The 27,355-nt window shown below is 42.3% G+C and overlaps 2 protein-coding genes across 14 annotated transcripts in view; one reads left to right on the top strand and one right to left on the bottom strand.

Moving 5' to 3' along the window:
* PPAT (phosphoribosyl pyrophosphate amidotransferase) overlaps nucleotides 1-496 on the bottom strand; it is a 61,352-nt gene extending 60,856 nt beyond the window's left edge. Inside the window, exon 1 of the mRNA XM_005299140.4 lies at nucleotides 363-496. Coding sequence (XP_005299197.1) covers nucleotides 363-490 — 128 coding nt within the window. The 5' untranslated portion in view covers nucleotides 491-496. The remainder of the gene's footprint in view (nucleotides 1-362) is intronic.
* The window catches only part of PAICS (phosphoribosylaminoimidazole carboxylase and phosphoribosylaminoimidazolesuccinocarboxamide synthase), a 60,809-nt gene extending 39,222 nt beyond the window's left edge, over nucleotides 1-21,587 (top strand). For 11 of the 13 annotated variants that reach the window (XM_042841914.2, XM_065596868.1, XM_024101677.3 and 8 more), the window contains 9 exons: nucleotides 1,268-1,310; nucleotides 2,771-2,968; nucleotides 11,328-11,506; nucleotides 14,343-14,522; nucleotides 14,642-14,755; nucleotides 16,636-16,719; nucleotides 16,819-16,999; nucleotides 18,752-18,910; nucleotides 20,247-21,587. In XM_042841914.2, coding sequence (XP_042697848.1) covers nucleotides 1,268-1,310; nucleotides 2,771-2,968; nucleotides 11,328-11,506; nucleotides 14,343-14,522; nucleotides 14,642-14,755; nucleotides 16,636-16,719; nucleotides 16,819-16,999; nucleotides 18,752-18,910; nucleotides 20,247-20,413 — 1,305 coding nt within the window. In that variant the 3' untranslated portion in view covers nucleotides 20,414-21,587. Of the gene's footprint in view, nucleotides 1-752; nucleotides 892-1,267; nucleotides 1,540-2,770; nucleotides 2,969-11,327; nucleotides 11,507-14,342; nucleotides 14,523-14,641; nucleotides 14,756-16,635; nucleotides 16,720-16,818; nucleotides 17,000-18,751; nucleotides 18,911-20,246 lie in introns of those variants that run through there. The other 2 variants (XM_005299139.5, XM_042841918.2) reach the window with 2 other exon arrangements.
* Nucleotides 21,588-27,355: the final 5,768 nt, after the last annotated feature.

The raw sequence follows: 27,355 nt of genomic DNA, 5'->3' as shown, positions 1-27,355 counted from the left end.
TGAGGAACCCTGGTGCTATGGTGGGTTACAGTGTGCAACGGGGGGGGGGGGGGTAAGGGGAGGAGAGATGTCAATTTTGGCTATTACCTCTAGAAAACCTGAGCAACCACTAGATACATTGCAGCTTTTACATTAGGATAGATGCCCCCTGCACCTACCTCTGCTCTAACAGGGAGCGCACAGTCAGGGAGTACATAAAAAACAATCGTAGATGCTGTGTCGCCCTTTCCTTACTTGTGGTGCTGATCCCGCGCCCCCGACCCACTTACCTGCGCAGGCCCCACCTGTCACACCTCCCCACGTGCACCCCTCTCTTTATCCCGTGCAGGCAGGCGGCCCTTCCACACAGACCCCCCCCTTACCTGTGCTGCAGCCCCACCAGCCCTAAAGTGATCACATGGGGCACATCGAGCTCCGCGGGCCACGAGCCGGAGGCGATGCAGCCGAACACGCCGCACTCCTCCCGGATCCCCAGCTCCTCAAACTCCATAGCGCCCGGCCACCCCGCAGAAACACGTGCTGCCGCCGGCCCTTCAGCGCGGGTCGTGGCGGCCGCTAGCTACCTCCTGCGCGAGGCCAACTCCTGCTGCGTCGGCGCCGCGGCAGCCAGGAATAGGACAGCGTCGTCCCGCCCAAAAGCCCGCCACGGCCTCCCTTATTTACATACGGGGGTGGGGACTCTAACGATCCCCCCTGCCGCGCGTGCGATAGATTGGGGGGGCGGGGTCGCTGGGTCTGGTCTTGGAAACACAGTTCAGCGCGGGCACCTCCCCCTTCTCCGTGTGTGCTTGGTACGTTCCGCTCTCCCACGTGCCGCTTCCCCAGACTCTCCGCTATATTTACAGCCCGGCCGGTAGGCCCGGGGCAGCTCCTGAGTGACAGCGGGCCCAGGTACTCAGAGAGCGGCGTGGGGGAGTTATTGGCGCGAAGGAGAGCAGAGGGGTTGGGGTTCGCTCGGGGGGGAGGAAGGAGGGCGGGCGGGCGGGCGGGGACGTTGACGCGTGTACTGGGGGAAGGCGCGTGGAAGCTCTCATGGGGAGGGGTCATGGGGGGCAGCGGTCTGTGTGTTTGCCCCTGCGGGGGCGGGTTCCTGGTCGGCCCAGGCACACTGCTGCGGCGATTGGGCTGTCCAGTCACTCCCCGCCCCTTCCGCTGCCCGCCTTTGCCCCGAGCGCGCGCGCACTGCGTCATCTCCTCAGTGAGCGTGACAGGGGGTGCGAGCCGCCGCCAGCCCCACGTGCTAATCGGGCCTCTCTGTGTCTCGTAGGTGCCCGCTGCCCTGGCCGCCGCGATGGCTCCCGTAGCAACAGGTAACGTTCCGCACCCTCGGCTCCTCCGCGGCCCGGCGCGAGGTCTCGGGCGACCTTGGGGCTGGGTTTTGCGTCAGCCTCCCCCCGAAGGTGGCGGGGCTCGGAGAAGAGCCCGCTGCCCCTCTCAGTCTTCCCCAGGCGGCGGGGCTCATGCGTGGGGCTGGGCCCGGGGCTCTGCCGAAGAGGCGCCTTCCCCGCCCCCCGCAGGCAGAGAGGAGCAGCGGGCTGCGTGAGTGACGGGTGGCTTGCGCTCCAATTCACTCTGGCCAGGCTCGGGGTGAGATGCTCGGGCTCGCCCCGGCCGTACCGCGTGGGCTGGTGGGTAATAAGGGGTGCGTGCAGCCTCGGCCCCCAGTGTAGACTCCTTGCGGAGGGGGGAAAGGGTTGGTTTGTTGTTTTAAACCCAAACTAGTAAAGAGATTAAATGAAACATAAAGGACAAGACTCGCCGTGGCAAGTAGCTGGCTCCGAAGTTCATGAGGGTAGAAACAAAACTTAATAGAGCTGTTTTTATGGCCTCTGTTCTCCTTCGCTGTAAGTGGGGGCCTTTAGGTTTCCGGCTGCCCTGCCGTAGGTTTGGAAAGGACCTAAGTCCAGAGGTGTAGCACGTGAAGCTGGCTATAATCCAGATAAATCCAGTTTCGCTCCAGGATGAGTGAAAAGCAAACATAGCATGAACATAATGACCTACCACTTTAAACTTTTTAGTTTGAACAGTCAAGGTGCTGATAACCCCCAATAATCTTCAAATGTCACTTGCTTAAAATCATTCCTTCCTCTTTTAAGGCTGTCTCTGTTATGAGCTAGGGGTCTGATTTCCCTGCTTGTATGCATATTCTTGTCTGCTGGCTAGCCCTTATTGAGCTGGCACAAGTATGAATAGCAGTGTAGCACAGGTAGTGCCAGCAAGAGGCATTGCTGAGCGCTTCCAAGTATAAATCTGCCTGATGCCCTGCAAGTATGCTTTTCTTCCCATTTCCTGAAGATGAAGTGATCAACTATACCCACCTATTGTCATACTGTCTTTTGAATAGAACTTCTCAATTTTCACTTGTATATTTGCTTGTTTAAACTTGTATTACTGTTAGGACAGCCAAAAAGAATAAGGATGCATACAAAGAAATGTATCCAACATGTGAAGTCCTCAGAATGTAAGGAAACAAATCCTGATTGTTTTGCATCAGTGGAACCATTTGGCCAGTAGTCATGAGACTTTACAGACTTTTGCCTGTGCTGTTGGAACTGAAGTTTTCCTTTTCTACCGGTTTTCTAGATGGGCTTTAAATGTTCCTTTATACTCATTGAAGAAAATTTGAATGCTGGGGCATTCTCAGTTAGAATACTCCTTCTGGTCTCTAGCTATCTTGGTTCCCCAAAACATACTTATACATATGATTTGTCCAAAATAATCATGATTTGTCCAAAATTTGTAATTTTAAAAATTAACTTTATTTCTCTAGAACTGAAACTTGGTAAAAAAATTAATGAAGGTAAAACAAAAGAAGTCTATGAGTTGCCAGATCTCGCAGGATGTGTGCTGATGCAATCAAAAGACCAAATAACAGCAGGAAACGCAGCTAGAAAGGATCACATGGAAGGAAAGGCAGCAATTTCCAATACAACAACTAGCTGTGTGTTTCAACTGCTGCATGAATCTGGTAAGTATTTTTAAAGGTAAAACAGATGCATTTATGTTCTGTTATATATGCAACAGAGAGCCCTGTGGCACCTTTAAGACTAACAGAAGTATTGGGAGCATAAGCTTTCGTGGGTAAGAACCTCACTTCTTCAGATGCAAGTAATGGAAATCTCCAGAGGCAGGTATAAATCAGTATGGAGATTACGAGGTTAGTTCAATCAGGGAGGGTGAGGTGCTCTGCTAGCAGTTGAGGTGTGAACACCAAGGGAGGAGAAACTGCCATTCACAGTCTTTGTTTAATCCTGATCTGATGGTGTCAAATTTGCAAATGAACTGGAGCTCAGCAGTTTCTCTTTGGAGTCTGGTCCTGAAGTTTTTTTTGCTGTAAGATGGCTACCTTTACATCTGCTATTGTGTGGCCAGGGAGGTTGAAGTGTTCTCCTACAGGTTTTTTATATATTGCCATTCCTGATATCTGACTTGTGTCCATTTATCCTCTTGCGTAGTGACTGTCCAGTTTGGCCAATGTACATAGCAGAGGGGCATTGCTGGCATATGATGGCATATATAACATTGGTGGACGTGCAGGTGAATGAGCTGGTGATGTTGTAGCTGATCTGGTTAGGTCCTGTGATGGTGTTGCTGGTGTAGATATGTGAGCAGAGTTGGCATCGAGGTTTGTTGCATGGGTTGGTTCCTGAGTTAGAGTTGTTATGGAGCGGTGCATGGTTGCTGGTGAGAATATGCTTAAGGTTGGCAGGTTGTCTGTGGGCAAGGACTGGCCTGCCTCCCAAGGTCTGTGAAAGTGAGGGATCATTGTCCAGGATGGGTTGTAGATCACTGATGATGCGTTGGAGAGGTTTAAGCTGAGGACTGTAGGTGATGGCCAGTGGAGTTCTGTTGGTTTCTCTTTTGGGCCTGTCTTGTAGCAGGAGGCTTCTGGGTACACGTCTGGCTCTGTTGATTTGTTTCTTTATTTCCTTGTGTGGGTATTGTAGTTTTGAGAATGCTTGGTGAAGATCTTGTAGGTGTTGGTCTCTGTCTGAGGGGTTGGAGGAGATGCGATTGTACCTCAGTGCTTGGCTGTAGACGATGGATCGTATGGTGTGACCGGGGTGGAAGCTGGAGGCATTATATATATATATATATGGTGAGTCTTATGGAGTGATGTGACTGTCTGAGAAGTTGTAAATGTTAATTCACCTAGGTTTTGGAACTGATTTGACTTCAGTAAATTTCCTTAATCAGTGTCCCAAAGAGTAATCTAAGATTATTGACCTAAGTTATGAAATAAAAATTAATGTATCCTATTTGAAGACCTCCCCCAGCCCCAGACAGCTTCCATGTGTATTATTGCTGTCTTCCTGGACACCATTCTCTTCCCTCCCCATCACCCACCTCATGCTTTCAATTCTCAGTTTAGAAGCAGATTGTGAGAGTTTGGCATTAAGCTCTTATTCCACATATCTGTCTGTGGAAATTACTACTGCTGGTCAGTGACCATACCAAAGACTGCATTTAAAATCAAAACTTTACCTAGCTTTACTAGAGTAAAACCATAATAAAAATGAAGACCTGGATGGATAAACTTCATTAAATTGTTTTCTCAGTGTCTGCCATATCACTTTCAAAGACTGCATATTGTTTGTGGCATAAAAAGTGTGCCAAGTGCTTTACAGGTAGCTGAGAAGAAGATACTTTATTTTGCAGAGTTTACAAGTAGCACATGGTGGATACTGAGGTGAATTGGAAATCTTAAGATTTATTTTTGGGGCTTCAAAAATGGCTTACCTTTTCATGCTGGAGAAGAGTATTGATGAAATATGAAAGTGATCCAAGTGAATTGTATTAAATATTTGTGAATGTTTTCTACACTTTCAAATATATTGATTTCATTTGTAACACAGAATACAAAGTGTACAGTACTCACTTTATATTTTTATTATAAATATTTGCACTGTAAAAATTGGTAAAAGAAATAGTATTTTTCAATTCACCTCATACAGGTATTGTAGTGCAATCTCTTTATCGTGAAAGTGCAATTTACAAATGTAGATTTTTTTTTTCTTTTGTTACATAACTGCACTCAAAAACAAAACAATGTAAATCTTTAGAGCCTATAAGTCCACTCAGTCCTACATCTTGTTCAGCTAATCACTAAGAAAAACAAGTTTGTTTATATTTGCAGGAGATAATACTGCTCCCTTCTTGTTTACAATGTCACCCGAAAGTGAACAGGTGTTCCCATGGCACTTTTGTAGCCTTACAAGGTATTTACATGCTAGATATGCTAAACATTGGTATGCCCCTTCATGCTTCGACCACCATTTCAGAGGATGTGCTTCCATATTGATGACGCTCGTTTTTTTTTTTTAAAAAAAATGCATTAAATAATTGGTGACTGAACTCTGGGGGGAAATTGTCTCCTTCTCTGTTTTTCCTGCATTCTGCCATATATTTCATGTTATAGCAGTCTCGGATGATGACCCAGCACATGTTGTTCGTTTTAAGAACACTTCCTCTGCAGATTTCACAGAATGCAAAGAAGGTACTAATGCGAGATTTCTAAAGATAGCTACAGCACTTGACCCAAGGTTCAAGATCTGATGTGCCTTCCAAAATCTGAGAGGGACGAGGTGTGGAGCATGCTTTCAAAAGTCTTAAAAGAGCAACACTCTTTGATGCAGAAACTATAGAACCCGAACTACCAAAAAACAAAATCAACCTTCTGTTGGTGGTATCTGACTCGGATGAAAATGAACATGTGCCGGGCCGCGCTGCTTTGGATCATTATCAAGCAGAACCCGTCATCAGCATGGACGCATGTCCTTTGGAATGGTGGTTGAAGCATTAAGGGACATGAATCTTTAACGCATCAGGCATGTAAATATCTTGCAACGCCTGCTATAATAGTGCCATGAGAACACCTGTTGTCACTTTCAGGTGACAGTGTAAACAAGAAGCAGGCAACATTATCTCCTGCAAATTGTAACCAACCTTGTTCGTCTGAGCGATTGGCTGAACAAGAAGTAGGACTGAGTGGACTTGCAGGCTCTAAAATTTTACATTGGTGTTTTTTTTATTTTTTTTTTAATGCAGGTTTTTTTGTACCTAATTTTACATTTGTAAGTTCAACTTTCATGATAAAGAGATTGCACTACAGTACTTGTAATAGGGGAATTGAAAAATACTATTTCTTTTGTTTCTTACAGTGTAAATATTTGTAATCAAAAATATAAAGCACATGTGTCAAACTCAAGGCCCGCGGGCCACATCCGGCCCGCCATACAATTATATCCGGCCCGCGAAATCGTTTTATATATCTGTTTTTAATGGCCCTGTGATATGACGCCCCAATAACACACACTACAAATCCCATGATGCAGTGCAATTGCCGCCAACGGCAAGCCGCGGTTCAAGTTCGCGGTCTGTTGATGTATACAACGCTAATATCAAATCAAAGCTAGACCCCAACAATGGCCAAGAGAAAAATTGATTCTGAAAACCGAGGCTTTCAAAGCCGGTGGGAGAATGAGTATATGTTTACTGAAATTGCAGGTAAACCAGTGTGTCTCCTTTGCGGGAGTAATATCGCTGTAATGAAGGAGTATAACCTAAGACGGCACTACGAGACGAAACATGAGAACAAATTCAAAAACCTGAGCGCAGGACAGAAGCTACAAAAGGTAGAGGAGTTGAAGAAGAATTTGACATCCCAGCAGACGTTTTTCACCAAAGCAAAATCACAAAGTGAAGCTGCTGTGAAAGCAAGTTTCATTGTGGCCGAAGAGATCACCAAATCAGGACGGCCGTTTACCGAGGGGGAATTCGTAAAGAATTGTATGATGAAAGTGTGCGACGTCCTTTGTCCAGATAAAACGCGAGCGTTTGCAAATGTAAGCCTCAGCAGAAACACTGTTGCTAATCGGGTTTGTGAGATGGCGACTGATTTGAAAACACAGTTGATTGAAAGAGCAAAAGATTTTGTTGCATACTCCCTTGCCGTGGATGAAACTACTGACGCGACTGACACTGCACAGCTGGCGATATTTATCCGTGGTGTGGATTCCAATTTGTGCGTAACAGAGGAAATACTGGACATTAAATCGATGCACGGGACAACGAAAGGAGAAGACATCTTTGGAAATGTATTTCAAAGTGTAACCGACATGAAACTGCCGTGGGAAAAACTCGTTGGACTTACAACAGATGGCGCACCTGCTATGTGTGGTGAAAAAAATGGACTGGTGGGAAGGATGCGCTCAAAGATGCGGGAGGAGAACTGTGCCGGTGAGTTGACAGTGTATCACTGCATCATACACCAGGAATCGCTGAGTGCTAAAGTCCTAAAAATGGATCATGTGATGAACACTGTAACACAAACCGTCAACTTTATCAGAGCCCACGGTTTAAATCACCGCCAATTCCAGTCTTTTCTGCGGGAAATAGATAGCGAGTTTGGCGATATGCCATATCATACGGAGGTCCGGTGGCTAAGTCGGGGAAAAGTTCTCAAAAGACACTTTGAGCTGCGAGAGGAAATCTGCCAGTTCATGGACAGTAAGGGGAAAGACTGCACAGTTCTGCGGGATGAAAAGTGGAAATGTGAGTTGGCGTTCCTGGCTGACATAACGTCGCATCTTAGCGCTTTAAACCTTCAACTCCAGGGACGGGAGCACATAATAACCGATATGCATGATGCAGTGAAGGCATTTCAAGTGAAGCTGCGCTTATGGGAGACACAAATGCACCAATGCAACTTGTCTCACTTTCCCTGTTGCCAAGTAATACGGAACCAAGAAAGTGCCACAGTTTTCCCAAATGCCACCTTTGCTGAAAAACTCAGCGCGCTGCGCACTGAGTTCGCACGGCGCTTCAGTGACTTTGAGGCACAGAAAAGTAACTTCGAGCTGCTTCGCAACCCATTTGCAGTCGATGTGGAAACCGCACCTGTAGAAATGCAGATGGAGCTGATAGAACTGCAATGTAACGGGACACTGAAGGCAAAGTACGACACTGCGGGGCCAGCACAGTTCACTCGCTTCATTCCTGAAGCGATGCCGCAGCTCCGCCAACATGCGGCTCGAATCCTGTCCATGTTTGGCAGCACATATCTGTGCGAGCAGCTGTTCTCTGTGATGAAAATTAACAAAACGTCACACAGGAGTCGCCTCACTGATGAACACCTGCAATCGATCCTGAGAATCTTCACAACACAGAACCTAACCCCAAACATAAACGAACTTGTTGCAAAGAAAAGACTCCAAGTATCAGGCTCTGACTAAATAGGACAAGAAAATGGAATGTTATGATTTGTTATGATTATACTTTTGCTTTAAATTCAATTTTTTATTTATATTTTCAGATTTTTTAATATTCCAGCATGTACAGATTTTGAATGTATTGTATTGACAGGATATTTTTTTATGAAGAGCAAAATATTTTAAGTTGAAATGTATTTATTTTGGAATGATATCCTGTATTTTGGTTCATATTAATGGTTAAAAAACATAAATATTTAGTCTGTTAAATAAATGGTTATACTGTTCGGCCCGCGAGTTTTGAGTTTTGGCCCCCTGTGCAATTGAGTTTGACACCCCTGATATAAAGTGAACACTGTACACTTTGTATTCTGTATTGTAATTGAAATAAATATATTTGAAAATGTAGAAAACATCCAAAATATTTAAATAAATGGTATTCTAGCGCAATTAATTGCACACTCCGTTTTTTTTAATCGCTTGATAGCCCTAAAAGCACCTAAGTGACTTAGGATCCTAGGTCGCTTACATGTTTCTGACAACTTTACCCAAAGTAAACTGGGCTATAAAGGGTACAAATGTCTGGTGATGTTTGCAAGATCACTACTTTAATCATTACAAAAAAAAAACAGTGAATCTGCTTCATTCATTAGGCGCTAGGGAGGGGAAGAAACATTCCCCTTACTAAACTGACCTGGGTATGCACTAGACTAAGCAAAAGTTGCAACCGCATCTGTAAACAGCAAAAGTATCCTTGGTTTCTCAGATTGCCTTTCCCTCAATTGGTGACCAATTTATTTACTTTGAAAGAAACCCCAGTTCAGAAGAGTGGTGCAAAGTCCACAGGTGATACAAAAGCGGTGTCTATAAGTGGAGACTTCTGTTAATTTCTTCAACTCTTCTGATAGAAACAGAATTTGACTTGCAGTTACTGTGAGCTAAGAATAGCAGCTCTAAAATACACATTCAGGAAAAAGAGAAGGGCAATAAAAGCAGATGAGATGCACACGGAAATTTAAAAGTGACTTGATGTGCAGAATAACCACAATTTACAGTCTGATTGCACCGTATCAGATGATATGTTTAAATTAAAATGGACACCAGTGTAGATACTGAATCTTAAACATTTTGTTTGACCAAGAAGAAGAGCATCCTATTTTGGCCCTACTTGTCATCTCCTGACTTAAAATCAATTAACAGAACAACACTGATTCATTACGTATAAACTGTCTTCAAACGCTGTGTTGAATATTTTTTTAATTTATCACCAGAGGCAGTCAACCTGTAATCCTGAAAATATTAAACACATCCACCTTTAAGTCCAAGAAAGATTGACACGGTTATATTAATCTAGCTGTTCTAGAAATCAGTCCTGTAATCCTAAAATTGCTTCATTTAAAGTATAGGTTGCCTTTTGTGAAGTAGAGTAAAAACACACTAACAAATTGTTGACTGGACTTTAACTTTGCTTTGAGAGTGAAGGCTTACTGTCAGATAGGACTACCTACACCTCAGAGCAACAAAAAAGTTTGAAATTGTTCAGAATTGGAATGGAACATATCCACTCTGGATTTACCAGATACTGACTACTTTGCTTTTGGCCATTGGCAGATGCCAAATCAGGGACTTAACAGTTGGCTTGGCCTGGCAAAAAAGGGTGGAGGTTTTGGAACTGAAGTAGGAGGGGAGGGCCACATCATACTCAAAATGGTGACTTGCACATCAGCTGCCTTTTTAAGTATCCAGGACTTGGACCAGTTGTCCCTTCTGAATTCATATAGAAGGGAATACCACAGATGTGCCACTTCATAAGCTACTGGATTGGTATATATTTGTGACTCTTCTTGGAAGAAACTAACAAAAGATTTAATTTGCATGTAGCTTTTTTCATTATCTGGAAAGTCCAGTACAGTAATGCAAATGAGGAGTAGCAAGTTTCCTTTTTCCATCTTTCCCCTCCTTCAAACCAAAGGTGTAGGGGGGAGAAACAATGCTTTTATCTTTTCTGCTGCCTTCTATTACTGGCTCAGAAAGTCTCCAGTTAGCGCCTAACATACACCAAGATAATGTAATAGTCAACATACTTTATACTGGGAGTATCTGCAGAGATGAATTCATAGCTTGCCACATACTATGAAAACTATTATGATGGTTGACTTTTAAAATTACTTAAGCTACATGTTTGGTTTCAGAGTACCTATGTTTGTTTCCCTCCATGACAACTGTGCAATGTGACATAAGGACATAAACTAGCAGAAAGATGAAAATGGGCAGGCATCCATTAGGAGCACTGACTTTGGTTATCTATAGCAGTGGTTTTGAATCTGTGGTCCATGGAACCCCGGGGCTTTGCAGAATTTATCTAAAATTTCCAAAAGGGTCTGCACCTCCATTTGAAATTTTTTAGGGATCTGCAAATGAAAAAATATTGAACACCACTGACCTATAGCATGATCAGGAAAAAATGTTCTATTGCAAAGTGATTTTAAACCAGTTCTGAAAGCACACTACAAACTGGTTTCTAAGGCTCTCTATAATGTACAGTGTATTTTGTTGAATGGAATTGGGGAAGTGAGTGCTTTCTGGACTGAGACCATTTTGTGTTTGTGGGACGTGGTACTGGCCGCTTCCGGGAGCAGCGTGGGGCCAGGGCAGGCAGACAGCTTGCCTTAGCCATAGCCCCGCTGCATGCTGCTGCCACCCTGGAGCCTCTGAAGGTAAGCGGCGCCGGGCCAGAGCCCACACACCTGTGCCTTGAGCCCCTTCCTGCACCCCAACCCTCTGCCCTGAGCCCTCTGCCACACCCCTTCCTGCACCCCAACCCCTTGCCCTGAGTCCCTTCCTGCACACCCCAGCCCTGCATGCAATTTTCCCACCCAGATGTGGCCCTCAGGCCAAAAAGTTTTCCCACCCCGATTTAAGGTCTCTCTCACTTGGGAAGTAATCATCTTAGGTGTATTGTAGCTACAGAACGATACATTAAGGTCTCTGAGAAAACAGAATCTCCTGATGAAATAATTTTCTGATTGATCAATTATACACCAGTCTGGTCACCGTTCTCAGTTCACTCATAGAAGTACACAGAGTAGCAAAACTGAGTTTTCTTTTTACATTTAGGAATCAAAACTGCTTTTGTCAGAAAACATGGCGACACAGCGTTCATAGCAGCTCAGTGTGAAATGATTCCAATTGAATGGGTGTGCAGAAGAATTGCTACTGGTTCTTTCCTAAAAAGAAACCCTGGTGTCAAGGAAGGATATAAGTTTTACCCACCCAAAATTGAAATGTTTTACAAGGTAAGTAAAACTGTAACTATCTATTAAACAAAAGAAGGTGATGTGTCAAATAGTATCATTTTTACAAAATAAACTGAACATAGGAGCAGGTGTAGTGCCTGAAATTCTGTCAATTGTTGTGGTTTTTGCACTTCTGTTTGTGTGTGTGCTCTCCTTATTGCTGCGTGCAAGATCCATACAAATATGATCCTACTGAAAAAATAATGAAACTGACTGTACATAACGCAAACAAAGGGGAAAAGAAATATCTATTATATTTATAGCAGCTATAAATACAACCTTTTCAGACAAGTATTTTTTAGGTTGATAAATGTCCCTTTAAACTGAAATGGAACTACTTATTGATGGATTTTAAGAAACTAGTATTGATTCTGTATTTTGCAAACATTGCTAAAATGTCTGTCTTGAATATTCTCTTAGATCAGAGATTCTCCAACTAGTTCAGAAAGTCGACTGGTCACATAGTACAGGCTCATTGCCAGTATTTAAATCTCATTGCAAAGCAGCTAAAAATGCATTAAACACTCTGTTAACACACACAATGTAAACTATTGCTGTAATTGAAACGGGTGTGAGGTAAATGAGGAGGGGAGGAGGTCTTTTGATCACAAATGGGGAGACAGCATGCATAATAGTGAGTGAGAGGATGTGGTCAACAAAATAATCTATTAAAATATGGTCCATGTTACAAGACAAAAAGTCCATCCTTCCTTAAATCACTTACACTGCCTCCGCATACCTACACCACTACACAAATGTAACGTGATAAAGTGACAGAGTTCATGCATGATTTTCATTCTTGTGTTGGCAGGGTTTGGGAGCAAAGTGAAAGTGAGGTGATGCAGGAAACTCAGGAGGGTTTAATCTGCTGTACCAGCAGTCCATGCTAATCCTGTTGGGGAATGGTGACTTTATATATACACAAAAAGAAGAACAGGAGTACTTGTGGCACCTTAGAGACTAACAAATTTATTAGAGCATAAGCTTTCGTGGACTACAGCCCACTTCTTCGGATGCATATATATACAGGGAGTTTAGCCTCAGTTCTTAATATAACAAGATCATGGCAGTTAACTACACATCATGTGAGCCATCAAATAAAGGAAACTTCAACATCTTATAGAAGGGTGTGGGGTCACAGCCCCACTATCATTGTGACAAGATAAGGATATATCTCTCCAGGGATTGGCCTGCTTAGAGAGGAGGTCCCACTCTGGGGGTAGGGAGTGGGAGGGTAAACCTAGAATGAGAAACTTCTGGTTGGACTGGAAGCAGAAGGGGTGGGAAAAGATTAGTCGAGGAGTGCTACACATTTTAGAGCATCAACCCTTTTTATCTTTCTGACGTTGGCTTTATCCTAGTCCTAGAAGTCCTTTGCTGACAAAGTTCTTCTGGTATATGTAGTGTCTGGTTTGAGTAAATTTACTGGTAACCCCAGGCATTCAGCAGATTCTGGTCTCTGTATTCAGAATTTTTGAACAATCTTAATAGCATGGAAACATTGGGACCTCTTCTCTTATGCTGCTGAAAGGGACAAAAGCAAGCTGAGTTTGGTTAGGGAGCATTGGCTTCACAGTATGCTTCCTCGCAGAGTTCTGCAAGCTGATAAGGGTATGGGGATGAGAGAGAAATGGCACAGAGGGGATAGTGACCAGTCTTTAATAACTAGTCTGACTCTTCAGTGATATTCAGGGGTACTCAGTAGCAGAGAGGTTCCAAACAGAGTAGCTGCCTTGGGGCTGAATGGCGAATGGGCAGGGAAGACTTTCCCCAAGGGACTGTGATCTATTTTCTTGCATGCTGGCCACTTCAGGAGGCTTAACTTCTTTCCCTTGTGGGGAAAATGTGACTAAAACTCTGGGAAGTGGTATCCTTGTGAAACTTTGAGAGTGTCTGTCTCTTTTTTCCCCAATTGGAGGGGAGCATGAAAGGACCTGGCTAGTAACCATCCTGGTACGTCAGCAATATACAAGGGCGTTCCCTTTTGAAATCAGATGACAACCATACATCTTATATATAGAAAGATTGTATTCACTGCATGCTATAGCAAAATCTATACTTCAAGATTTTACAACAGTTGCTTTCATACAGCAACTTCTGTCCAATTCAAGATTAAAAGAACTCTTGAAAAGTGACTTAAAATATAGATCAAGTAGTCTTACTGTAATGTGCTGACTGCTTCCAAATAAGCAGGTTAAGAATAACATTTAGAGTCAAACTTGCATTACTTGCTTAAATACTAGCAGAGAAACTCCTCTTGGAATTTGTTAAAACTGAACTGTCTGTAGTCCAGTAGAAATAGATTTGTAGGCTAAGTGGTGGTTAGAGTTGAAAGGTGTACAGTGTTACAGTTTATTATTTTTTATACCACATACAGTGGAGATAAAAGAAATATAGACACACACACACACACCCCTCCATTGCTGTCTGCTAAAGTATGAGTGGTGTAACTAGCTAATCCTTTAGGATTTATCAGGGTTTCTAGAAACATTCACTGAATTAGAAGTTTTGTGGACTGTTGACCTAAAAATAGTTAAAGCTTTGTCTTAAACTCACTTCTGTGATGCACCTTCAAGACTTAATGTTCAAGTAAGCAATGCTTTTTTCAAGTTATCTTAAAAGTCTTGCAGCTTGGATTTCTCAGTACTGTTGTGATTAAAATTCTTGCTAGGACTTGTTATCAAATATCAATTTAAAGCCACAAAACCTGTCTGTTACTGGATTTCAAATTGTTCTCTTCACTGTTTGCTAGGCTTTCTTTTAATCTAACTCAAGTCTGATGTAACTGTCATTAATTGATCTTATTCTATGCAAGTTTATTTTATTTCATTCTCAGGATGATGCTGCTAATGATCCACAATGGTCTGAGGAGCAACTAATCGAAGCCAAGTTCTGCTTTGCTGGACTTACTATTGGACAAACCGAGGTGGATATTATGGCCCACTCTACACAGGCTATTTTTGAGATACTGGAAAAATCTTGGTTTCCCCAGAACTGCACTCTTGTAGATATGAAGGTATAAGAAAAAATCTATCTTGTAGATCATGGTTCTGAAAGTAGTGGAATACGTTTTTTGATGCTTCTTTACAGCTCTTGAAAATAGCTGTAAAGTTTACTTTTGTTTACTTTTGCTAGATTGAGTTTGGTGTTAATATAACTACAAAAGAGATTGTCCTTGCTGATGTTATTGATAATGATTCTTGGAGACTGTGGCCATCAGGAGACCGAAGCCAGCAGAAGGACAAACAGGTAATACTATTACCATTTTGGGTCTGAATTAGAGATTAAAAAATAAAACTACATCTCATTTTGGCGGGGGGGGGATGTAGACAGCGTTCAAGCAACTGCTGTGAGTTGCTTTCCTTAGCTGTCTATGCTTATGCAAGGTAGGCCACAAAGCATTTAGGGTCTGATCCTGTTCACGTCAATGGCAAAACTTCCATTGACTTTAATGGCAACAGAATCAAGTCCTTAAGGATGCCTGTATAGTTAATAGGAATTTCCGCAATATTTTCTGGTGTTATCATAGTCCCCTGTGTAGTGTTAAGTCTGCAAGGATCTCCAGAACTTCTGGCAATGTACTTCTCAGAGTGTGAACTATTCAAATAACCGAGTAACACAAACACACTTATAAAGTACTAAAAGTCAGAAACATGCCATGAAGATAAAAATTGGTTCACCAACGCGTCCCACGTTTCCCCTTTCAGAGCCTCTTGATTTGTCTAGGCCAAAGTTTGTCCTGTTTTAACTCCAGTTTAACTGATAACTAACATTGATATAATTGCTGGTCTAGACCAGTGGTTCTCAGCCAGGAATATACGTACTCCTGGGGGTACACAGAGGTCTTCCATGGGGTACATCACCTCATAGATACAGTATTTGCCTAGTTTTACAACAGGCTACATAAGGAGCACTAATGAATTCAGTACAAACTAAAATTTCATACAGACAATGACTGTTTATACTGATCTATATATTATACGCTGAAATGTAAGTACAATATTTATATTCCAATTGATTTATTTTATAATTATATGGTAAAAATGAGAAAGTAAGCATTTTTTCAGTAATAGGGTGCTGTGACACTTGTATTTTCGTCTGATTTTGTAAGCAAGTAGGGTTTTTTAAGTGGGGTGAAACTTGGGGGTATGCAAGACAAATCAGACTTCTGAAAGGGGTACAGCAGTCTGGAAAGGTTGAGAGCCACTAGTCTAGACAGTCCACAGATGTTTGTTTCCTGGAACAAACGTTTGTGGTTTATGCTAAGCTGAGTCCATTGGGGGGCACCATTTTAGCTGCATTGAATACTGCTTTCATGGAACTTCTGTGATATTAGTCACTTCCACTAATAATGTAGACACTCCCCAATAGGCACAAGCTGCCATAACCTGTGTCTATGATAATCCAAGATACAGCAGTGTTCCAGTGCCATTACTAACAAATTTAAACTGGAAAGCCACATTAGGTCCACTTCCTTTAAAAACTGAATGAAATGAAAAATTATGGTGTTTCCTCTTCACTCATTTCAGCTGTTATACTACAGAATGCTTCTGAACAAATCCTTGGTGTGGTGGTAATCGACCATTACTATAACTTTGGGGGGAAGGGGGTTGTTAGGTGTTGGCTGTACTTTACTGCAGTTGCTGTCCTGTGATTGAAGCTCTGCTTCCAAATTAAAATTAACGTGCCAAAGCAGCATGGTGTCTATTTGCAAGGAAGCCAACAACTGACTTCAGTTGGGCATGAGAGGACTGGCTAACACATCATGGCTGAGGCAACCAAGCACAGAAGTTGAGTTTTCTCTCAGAAAGGAATTGATTGAAGTAGGGGATGTTCTGACTCTACTATAATGTGGTGGACCATACTGCTTGCTGGAGCTAATGGCTCAAAATTTGAGATGTGGGGATTCCCGTGATGTCATGTTGGCCTCAGTTCACGGGGAAGAAGCTATTGTAGAATAGATATAGATATAGATATTTCAAGAAACAGGTGTTTGAAAGATGGCATAAATTTCTCTAGCCTCTGGTAGTTGGATGGTTGCACCTGGTTGAATATTTAAGTAGAAAAATGATTGACCATCACACTTCCAAATAGAACATGAGGAGTAACTTGCTATCTGTGTATTTCAGTCTTACCGTGATCTAAAAGAAGTGACCCCTGAAGCGTTGCAGATGGTTAAAAGAAACTTTGAATGGGTTGCAGAAAGAGTGGAGGTACCCCCTGTTTATATTAACTGTAGTCTGTGTAGAAATTGACAATCTTTTGTACTCTCTTAAAATACTGTGGTTCATTTTCCCTTCTTTCCACTCCAGTTGCTGCTGAAAACAAAGAGCCATGGTAGAGTTGTGGTGTTGATGGGATCGTCTTCTGATCTTGGTCACTGTGAAAAAATTAAAAAGGCATGTGCAAACTTTGGAATTCCTTGTGAGCTACGAGTGACATCTGCCCACAAAGGACCAGATGAAACTCTGAGGATCAAAGCAGAGTATGAAGGTAAACCTTGAATAGTCCTGTGTTAAGTTTAGAACCAGTAACTAGTTCTGCAGATTCCTGAGAACTTTGCCACAAACTCTGCACAAAGTTTATCGCCCTCTTCTTTATAACCACCTTTTACGTACGTGAAGACTTATCATGTCTCCCCTTAGTTTTCTCTCCTACAGACTAAACCAAGGTTGTTGTTTTTTTTTTTTTTTTTGGTTTTTTTTTTTCCCAGTCTTTCCTTATAGGTTGTATTTTCTAGACCTTTAATCATTTTTGTTGCTCTTCCCTAGACTTTCTCCAACTTTTGGTGCCCAGAACTGGACATGGTGTTCCAATTGAGGCCATATCGGTGCTGAGTAGAGTGGAAGAATTAATATTTTTTTGTCTTGCTTACAACACTTCTGCTAATACATCACAGAATGGGAGGCGGGGTGTTTTCTGCAGCAATATTACATACTTGACTCATTTAGTTTGTGGTCCATTGTAACACTTAGATCCTTTTCTGCAGGACTCCTTCTTAGGCAGTCATTTCCCATTTTGTATTTGTGATTATTCCTTTCTAAGTGTAGTACTTTGCATTTGTCCTTATTGAACTTCATCCTGTTTATTTCAGACCATTTCTCCAATCTATTGAGGTCATTTTGAATGCTAATCCTGTCCTCCAAAACGCTTGCAACCCCTTCCTGTTTGGTATTGTCCGCAAACTTTATAGGTGGTACTCTGTATCATCTGTATCATAGTCAACAGCGCTTTCTCCCACATCCAGGCCTGTCTAAGTCTAACCGCTTCTTTCTCCCCCAAAATCTGGTAGTCCTCTCTATCCCAACAGCTAAAATGCTTTCTCAGGCCCAGATCATCTCAACATCTTGGATTACTGCAATGTCCTGCTTACATACACACACGTTATTCTGTTTATTATTCCTTATTCTGTTTTAAAAATGCCAGCTGCTAAAACTGAAGTCTCCCCTTCATCTAATGTCATCTTTTTTTGGAGCACACCACTGGCTGCCCTTGGTGCACTGCAGCTGGGTGGAAAACCATATCTTGTGATGCCCACAGAATAGAAAACAATGAATAATGGGGTGGACGCTAGTACAGTCTATCAAAAAACCATGTGCCTCGACTGAACATGAGTAATATCACTTGTTGCTCTTACATGCCCATGCAAGCATAGGTCTGCAGGTACTTCCATGCACCATTTTATACTCTGTGCATGTAGATCTGGGAGTTGGGACACAGTGTGGGCAAGCACAGATTTTTCCAGATGTTACTTAGAGGATCTTATCTTGAACTTTGCAGAACTGATATTCACTAATTTTGTTGCAACAGGCCAAAGTTTTTAATTAATAAAGAATCCAGTTATTCAACAGTTTCCATTAAGAAATGGCCAGTACCCACCATTATCATGAATCTTAAAGGTTGTCTTCCCCTGCTTGAGAAAGGGGTTAGGTGCATGAGTTGCCCCTAGTGTGCTACTTCTGTAGATGGTGTAACGAGCAGTGACTGACAGTTACTGAATATTACTATAGGGAATTACAACATTGTATTCCACAAAAGAGAAATCTGAGCAGCAGTAAAACTAAACTGATTTTTATAAAAAGAATTTCAAAAAAAGGTGTTTGTGTGGGACGGGGTATTTAGACAGCATTTCCATGAAAGCAGGTGGGGGAAAAGGAAAAATGCATAGATCTCTCTCCTCCCTTCCCCCACTGGTTTTTTAAATTTACTTGTTAACGCTCGTGTGTGTGCGTGTGTGTGTATTAGGTGATGGAATCCCTACTGTGTTTGTGGCGGTAGCTGGCAGAAGCAATGGCTTGGGACCAGTGCTGTCTGGTAACACGTCATATCCAGTTGTCAACTGTCCTCCTCTCTCCGCCGATTGGGGTCCCCAGGATGTCTGGTCTTCTCTTAGACTGCCCAGTGGTAAGAAGCATCATGTTGACCTATGGTACATGTAGTTACATTCTTGTAGTAATTAGCGCCGCCCCTCCCCCCCCCCTTTTTTTTTTTTTTTTAAATACTGGACACATCTGCCAGATTCAACAGTGCTGAAAATGCCTTTGTCCCATTTTATATTGTCGGTTCAGCCAGTGCTGAAGATGGTTTGGTGGGGTAAATCTTGTTGACTGTTGTCGTTAAAATTTCAATTTCCTGGCATAGATGGAGGTGGAGCCTTAGAAAATCAGAGGAGTAAACTTAACTTTCATTATATTCTTACTCGGACAACTGAAGTTTAAAATAGGTATCAGAATTAATGACATCTTTAAAAAAAAAAAAAACAGCTTGAGAATTATTTTCACATTTTACCTTCATGAAACTGTTTTAGTATTCAGAGTAGCAGCCGTGTTAGTCTGTAGCCGCAAAAAGAACAGGAGTACTTGTGGCACCTTAGAGACTAACACATTTATTAGAGCATAAGCTTTCGTGGGCTACGAAAGCTTATGCTCAAATAAATTTGTTAGTACTGCTGTTTTAGTATGTTTGTTAACCTAGCAACTGATCATATAAAACTAAAAGATCCTTGCTGTGATGCTTTAATGTAGAAAGAATTACTGTGCTGTGAAAATACGTCAGTTCTAGGGGTGCATGTAGCTTGAAATTAAAAACTGCATTTTCATAGAAACTGAAAAGTTCTCTTTATACATTCAGTAGTCTATTCAGATTTCAAGGTATCTGCTGACAATCATTGTTGCCAGTAGTTATAGCAACATTGAGAACCCCTTAGCCTCTCTCATTCAGACTGGGGGGTCACAAGCTGTCAGCCTCCACCCCAAACCCCGCTTTGGCTCCAGCATTTATAATGGCGTTAAATATATAAAAAGGTGTTTAATTTATAAAGGGGGGGCATTGCACTCAGAGGCTTGCTATGTGAAAAGGGTCACCAGTACAAAAGTCTGAGAACCACTGACCATACGTATGGGATGGATTTTTTTTTTTTTTTTTTTTTTTTTTTTTTAAATCCTCAAAGGCAAGGGAATTCCACTTTCTTCAAATATGCAGAAAAGTTTGGGGCATGTTGAAACTATCAGTTGAAAACTAGCAATCTTGTCTTGTTTGGGAATGAAGGAATAAGGTGAGAATCTTTAGGGTTATTGAGGTTGCTTATGCTTTACCTTTTTTTAAATTAGACTGGACAAAGTAATTAAAATAAAAAATCCTGCAGTAACCCTCACGGCCTGTAAAATTACTTGTTAGTAATTTTTATGATAATTATAAATCCTATTTGGATAACAGATTGGATTTTTTTCTTCTGCAACAGGTCTTGGCTGTCCTACTATACTCTCACCTGAAGGAGCTGCCCAGTTTGCTGCTCAGATTTTTGGATTAAGTAACCACTTGGTGTGGGCCAAACTGCGCTCAAGCATGTTGAATACGTGGATCTCCTTGAAGCAAGCTGACAAAAAACTGAGAGAATGCACCTTATAAATAAAGTGTTAAAAGGAAAGTAATGAATACCTTTATATTGGCTACGTAAAAAATAGTGCCATGTGCAAACTGTCTTCACGCTAGGATCTTCATGTGGATCAGTTGGAAATCTTAAACCCTTTGTTGTATAAGATGATACATCTTGTATGGTAGATGATAGTCTCTACAATTGGTCTCGTTTTCTGTTTTTTTAATAAATGATAGCATACGGGATAGTTGTTTGACTTGATCACAATTATGTTCTGCTTTAGTCCTTGTATACTGCTTTAACTACAGACTACATAATATCAAAATGAAGGTTTAGTGCAATGTGCACTGGAATTTATCAGTTTTCCCTAGCAGCATTACTACAGAATATTACTGGTGAAGCTTGGATTTACTAACTCCACTGAATGGACTGCCAATCCAAAACAGAAAATGTTTATGCTGTTCTGCTTGCAGTTATGAAAATTTGCTCCCTAAGCAATAACATAGCTGTAGATTGCAATCCTAACTGGAAAACAGTTCTGGAATGGACTCAGACATCCAGCCTCCCAATTCAGAGACTGTAAAAGTGTATGGAAAAAGCCAGCCATATCACAAGATAGGATGTTAGTTTATTTCCTGAAGCAATGTCCTCATATTAACAATAATGCTCCTTATATAGCAGCAGATGAGATTAACTCAGAGTAGTAATCATGAGTTCAAAACTGACTTATAAGCCTTTTGTCCTCTGTCCAAGTACAATGAGTTCTTTCCATTTCACTAGTTCTGCTTTAAAGAGCCTCTGATAAGCTCATAACAGACTTCATTTTTAGAAAATGGGAGGGGGTGTCTTTCTCCCCTTATTTTTATAGTGAGAAAAAGTTGGTTGCTAAGGAAACTCTCATAAAATAATTGAAGGTGGAAATAAACAATTAAGTGAAATAATAATGAAATCTAAGCATGACTTTTTTCCTTCATGAAACTCTTGTTTTTAATTAGGTCAGCTTTATTACAGTACTGATTCTAACATGCAATTTCCCAACTAATGTAATAGCAGATGCTTTTAAAATTACAAATAAACTGTTAAATTCCAATTTGTTTTATGCAGAGGTTTCTCCAGTGGGTATATTCATGCTAAATATCTAGGTTTTTTTTTTTTTAAGTTACATGCCATGGCTGATACTAAAATTAAAATGGCTGTGCTAAACAACTTGCTTGACTTGGTGCTTTACAACTACATGCATGCAGCACTACTAACATGCAACCAACTTTTGCAAAGGGCAGTATCAGGCAGCACACTATTGCTTTGGAGGGGGAGAGAATGCTTTGACTAGAGATACAGAAACAAGGCCCTATGCCTACAGGTAGTCCCATGGGTGCTTTCATAGTCTCATTGATATATGGATCCTAAAGTTTTGCTTGCCTCAAAGGCCCACACACAATGACCTTTATGATACTTCATTCTTTCCATGGTACATAAATTAAGAACTCAGTTCATTCTGCTGGGATTTGAACCTCTGATCCCTGAGAGTTTTGGCAGAGTACATAGCTATTGTGTCAGGAAACATGTTTTGGCATCACAGAGGCTTCTTGTGGTGGTGGTCATCCATTAAGATACTGTAATAGAGAACATGGACCACGTGGTATGATGCAAGACCTGAGGCCTGAACCAAAGGCTGGGAATCAGTGAGGCCATGTATTAAAGCAGATGCTTACAAGTTCACTGTCCAGTACATGAACTTGGCAAGAGTACTGCTAACCTTGCTAAAACACAGGCACTCCCAAGAAGCATCAGGTACTGGGTATGGGTGTGAAGATGTTCCAAAAGCTTAGCACAGGTACATCTTCACCTAGTACAAGATGAGGGTTTGACAAAAGTGATAATTATGGATGTTTTGCCTGAGACAATTGGAGCAAGGAACATGGGGAGGTAACAAGCAGCTGTTATGAAACATGTAAGGTGGTATGTAAGTTATTTGTCTCAGTCTATAAATGTATGGATACATTACCTTAACCCTTTGTGTGGCTTAGAGGACAGCAGAAATTCCCACTGCTGACTAAGCTGCCCTTGGCACTCCTGTTAGTGTACCTGTAATGGAGCCAGGGCACTAGAGGGCAATAAAGCTGGCTAAGAGCCTTTGTCACGGAACTGTGGTCTTTGAGGTATGGGCTGCACTATCTGCTAGTGCTGATAACACTCAAGCTCTAAAAACAAGCATTGAGCAGCTGCAATAGCTTAGTAGCCTGAATGGCATTACTGTGGCAATGATGTTCCAGCCTTCAGCCACTTAACAGTTAAAAGTGCCCTTAACTCTGCCAAATAACTTTCAGATAGAATAGTCAAATTTGTAATTGTAACATGTGCATTGTAGGTTTTAGGAATGGAACATGCCTACTAAGCCTTAATTGAGTAACTTTCTAAAATGTAGGTATGAGTAATACTCCCTCGCTCAGCTGAGGTAGGTTGTGGTCATGAATAAACTTAGATCTCAACAAAGTTTTTAGAAAAGAATGGGATTGTTTTGCAATTATTCAATAAAGAGAATCTTTAATGTAGTGTGTACATTCCGTCAAAGAATATTAGTTTGACTAGAATAGTCTCTATTTTCTAAGTAACTTCCAACGTTCCCTTGTACTTGAGCATATACTACTACCTTTCATTTCTATACTACCACCTCTGAGGCTATCAAACTGCTTTGCAAAGCTGGATTATTATCCCCATTATACTTTTTAGTACTGTAACTGAGCAAGACCATCAAAGTTGAAAACAGAATTTAGTGCTTTTGACCCTCATAGAGTCATGTTGTGGGACTTTGCTTCCCTTTAAACTTTGCTGATCACCAATGGCTTGGTTTTCTGGTCATAATTAGACCTGGTAAAACAAAGCTATTCTCTTCTGCTGTAGAAAACTGGGCAATGATAGTAAAGAAACAACTTCTTCTTTCAGAAGTCTCTTTACTCTAAATGACAGTCTAATGGTATCTTTTCTATACTGTGCATAGCACAATAGGGGACTGTACTAGAAAATAGTTTGCTGGTGTCTAGCAAAACATACTGAACATGTTGTCCTCTGTGTTTAATTCTTTTCCTTTCCCTATATATAATAGTTTCTGCCATGTGTAGGCAAAGCTATTTGTGTCCTGAATATTCCATGCTCCCCAGAGTCACTGAACGCCTTTTTTTTTTAAGAGATCGATTTCTATCACCTAGAGCAGGGGTGGGCAAACTACGGCCTGTGGGCCAGATCCAGCCCATCAGGGCTTTGGATCTGGCCCGTGGGATTGCCATCCCCGTGGTGGTGTGGGCCCCACATCCCTGCAGCCCCTGGGGGGGGGGAGGGGCAGAGGGCTCCATGCGCTGCCCCCCTACACACACACCCCGCAGCTCCCATTGGCCAGGAACAGGGAACTGCAGCCAATGGGAGTTTTGGGGAAGGTACTTGCAGGCAAGGGCAGTGGGTGGAGCCCTCTGCCCACCCTCCCAGGGGCCGCAGGGACATGGTGCCAGCTGCTTCCAGCAGTGGCGCAGGTCCAGGGCAGACAGGGAGCCTGTCTTAGCCCTGCTGCACACTGCTGCCACCCCAGAGCCACTCCAGGTAAGCAGCACTGGGCTGGAACCCACACCCTGAACCCCTCCTGCACCCTGCCCCCCCCCAACTCCCTGCCCTGAGCCCCCTTATACATCCTGCACCCCAGCCCCCTACTGCACTCCACCCCCTAGTCCTCTTATACACCCCTCCTGCCCCCCAGCCCCTGCCCTGAGCCCCTTCCTGTACACCCCAGCCCTACATTCATGGCCCTGCAAGCAATTTCCCCACCCAGCTGTGTCCCTTGGGGCAAAAAGTTTGCCCACCCCAACCTAGAACACATCTTAGTGTATACAGTAATCAGTTTAATGCTGGTTATTAGCTGAAATTTTTAAATATTTTTGGCTCTGATATCTTCTGAGAAGTGGTTTCTGCTTCATAAAAATAAAGGGAAGATGAGGATTTAGAGATTTCTGACATTTTGACAAAGGGGGATCTCCTGCTTATGTTCAAACCTTTTCTCTCCTCCCCAGCTCTTGGGCTTTATTACATTAATGGAAGAAATCCAAAGTTTTCAGTCTTCTACCACAGAGCTGCTGTGATTATTGAAATCTAAGAGGAGTAACATGTATTTTCAACTATATATGTTGTCTTTAAAAAATCAGCTTCTTAAGTGGCATAATTAGGAAGTACATGAAATCTTATTCTTTATAAGTGTAGTAAAAGTCTTCCATTCATATAACAAACTTTTGGCTTATGCTACCAGAAATAGGTGTGAACACTGTAGAAATCAGGGGGTGTCAGGGTTCCCTCCCCACTCTGAACTCTAGGGTATAGCTGTGGGGACCCACATGAAACCCCCCCTAAGCTTATTTCGAGCAGCTTAGGTTAAAAACTTCCCCACGGCACAAATCCTTGTCCTTGTACGGGTATTGCTGCCACTACCAAGTGATTTAGACAAAGATTCAGGAAAAGGACCACTTGGAGTTCCTATTTCCCCAAAATATTCCCCCAAGCCCCTTCACTCCCTTTCCTGGGGAGGCTTGAGAATAATATACCAACCAATTGCCTTTAATAAAAGTACAAACCAGACCCTTTATCTTTCGGACACTAAAACCACTTAGGGTCTTAAAATAACTTTATTATAAAGAAAAAGGTAAAAGAAGCACCTCTAAGATTTAAAACACAGAGGATTCCCCTCTAGGCTCAACTTCAAAGTTACAAAAACAGGAATAAACCTCCCTTTTAGCATAGGGAAAATCCACAAGCTAAAACAAAAGATAGTCTAATGCATTTCCTTGCTATTACTTACAATTTCTGTAATTTTAGATGTATCATTTCAGGATCTTTTTAGGAGCTGGTTTACCTGCTTGGTCTCTCTCTCTCTCTCTCTCCCAAGAGGGAACAAACAAAGAGAGCACAAACAAAACCTTCCCCCCTGACCCCCACAGATTTGAAAGTATCTTCTTTTCCCATTGGTCCTTCTGGTCAGGTGCCAACTAGGTTAATTGAACTGATCAATCTCTTACAGGTAAGTGATCCTGTACCTCTGACCAGGAGGGATTTTATGTTACTGCATACATAAAGGTTGTTACCCTTCCCTTTGTTTTTATGACACAGGTCCTTATTGGTCCTAAATAGAGTTGATTGGGAATTTTTCAACAAAACACATCAGAACATGCCAATTTGTTGAAACTGCTCAAAAGAAAGGTGGTTTTGATGACTTTCCAGTTTTGAAATTTTATTTGAAAAGCGATGCCTTATTTAAAAATTGCTTTCTACTTTCCATGTCTTCACTGACATAATACAACTCTCTAATTTCATACCTATATTTTCAAACATTTTTTCATTTGGATGTTTTGTCTAGAAATTTGCAACAGAGATATTTACTTCTGGACTCCTGAAAGTATTTGCTCTAGTGAGCGCGAGGTGTTTTTTTTTTTTTTTTTTTTAAATTCTGCTCAGGAAAAAAAGGAATAGGAGGTGAGCAAGGTGGATGTACTTAACAGGGGGTTGCAAACAAAAACAAAAAAAAGCTTTGGGGGGGGGGGGGTAGGGGATGGTGCTTTGATGTATGAAGGAAGCTTGAATGTTTTATATTAAAAATTTACATCTACCCCATTTTTCCTGGAAGACCAAACTGGAGACCTAGTAAGACCCAAACATCCAACACTAAAAGTGAAACTGGAGATAGCGGGGACAGTGACTAACTGTCACTGTCTGTAACTAACTGTTCAAAATTCTACTTTGACAATGTCTAGTGTAATTAAAATACACAGTTGGCAGAAAAGAATTGTTTTTGTGAATTCAGCAATGCTATCTTTCCAGTTTAGGTCTGAGAACCACTCAGCAATTTCCAGCTAGCAAGAACAGATGTCAACTGCTCAGATGTAGGGGAAGTCCAGATGACTCCCTCCCCCCCCTTTTACATAAGAAAACACCACCACCCTTTAAGTAAAATGGGCACAAACTCAATTTCATGTGTCTGCAAGTCACATTTAATTTGGTTCTGTTCTAAGGCCTTGTCTACACTGGCAAGTTTCTGAGCAGTAAAGCAGCTTTCTGCGTTGTAACTCCCAAGGTATACACACAGAACCTGTGCAGTTGCAGTGCTGGGTTTAAAAAAAAAAAAATCACCCCCCCCCAGAGGCTTACAACTTTCTGTGCCAGGGGTACAGCACCACACTGCCACTGTAGACACCCTGATCAATTACAGCGCTGCAACTGGCCACTGAGAGGTGTCCCACAATGCCTGTTCTCACCTCTCTGGTCACCAGTTTGAACTCTACTGCTCTGCCTTCAGGTAACCAACCATCATCCCCACCCCTTAAATTGCTTGGGAATTTTGAAAGTCCCCTTCCTGTTTGCTCAGTGATGTGTGCAGTGGTCTCAGCGCATCTTTCTAGGTAGCCATGCCTGCTGCACGCACCAGGTGATCCCCCACTTGGAGCAATGCCAAGCTCCTGGACCTCATCTGCATTTGGGGAGAGTAGGCTGTCCAGTCCCAGCTGCGCTCCAGCCATAGGAATTATATTTACAGACATTTCATGATGCATGACAGAATGGGGCTATGACCAGGACACATTTCAGTGCAGAGTTCAAGTGAAGGACCTGCAGAACGCCTACCACAAGGCACGGGGGGCAAACTGCCACTCTGGTGCTGCACCCATGAGTTGCCGGTTCTACAAAAAGTTGGACACGATACTCAGTGGCGACTGCATCTCCACTGCAAAGGCCACTATGGATACTTTGGTGGCTCGCGTGCCAGTTGAGTGGACCGAGCCAGGAGGAGGAAATCTTGGACAAGGATGTGGAGGGGGAGGCAGAGGACAAGTCTGAGGTCAGAGATGTATGCAGCCAGGAGCTCTTCTCAGCCCGGGAGGACGCTAGCCAGTCACAGCTGTTGGATCTTGGCAAAGTGCAAAGAGGAGAGGGGACCCCTGCAAAATGGA

The sequence above is a fragment of the Chrysemys picta genome, chromosome 5, assembly GCF_011386835.1.
Source record: "Chrysemys picta bellii isolate R12L10 chromosome 5, ASM1138683v2, whole genome shotgun sequence".
Lineage (NCBI taxonomy): Eukaryota > Metazoa > Chordata > Testudines > Emydidae > Chrysemys > Chrysemys picta.
This window is presented reverse-complemented; position numbering and strand designations above follow the sequence as displayed.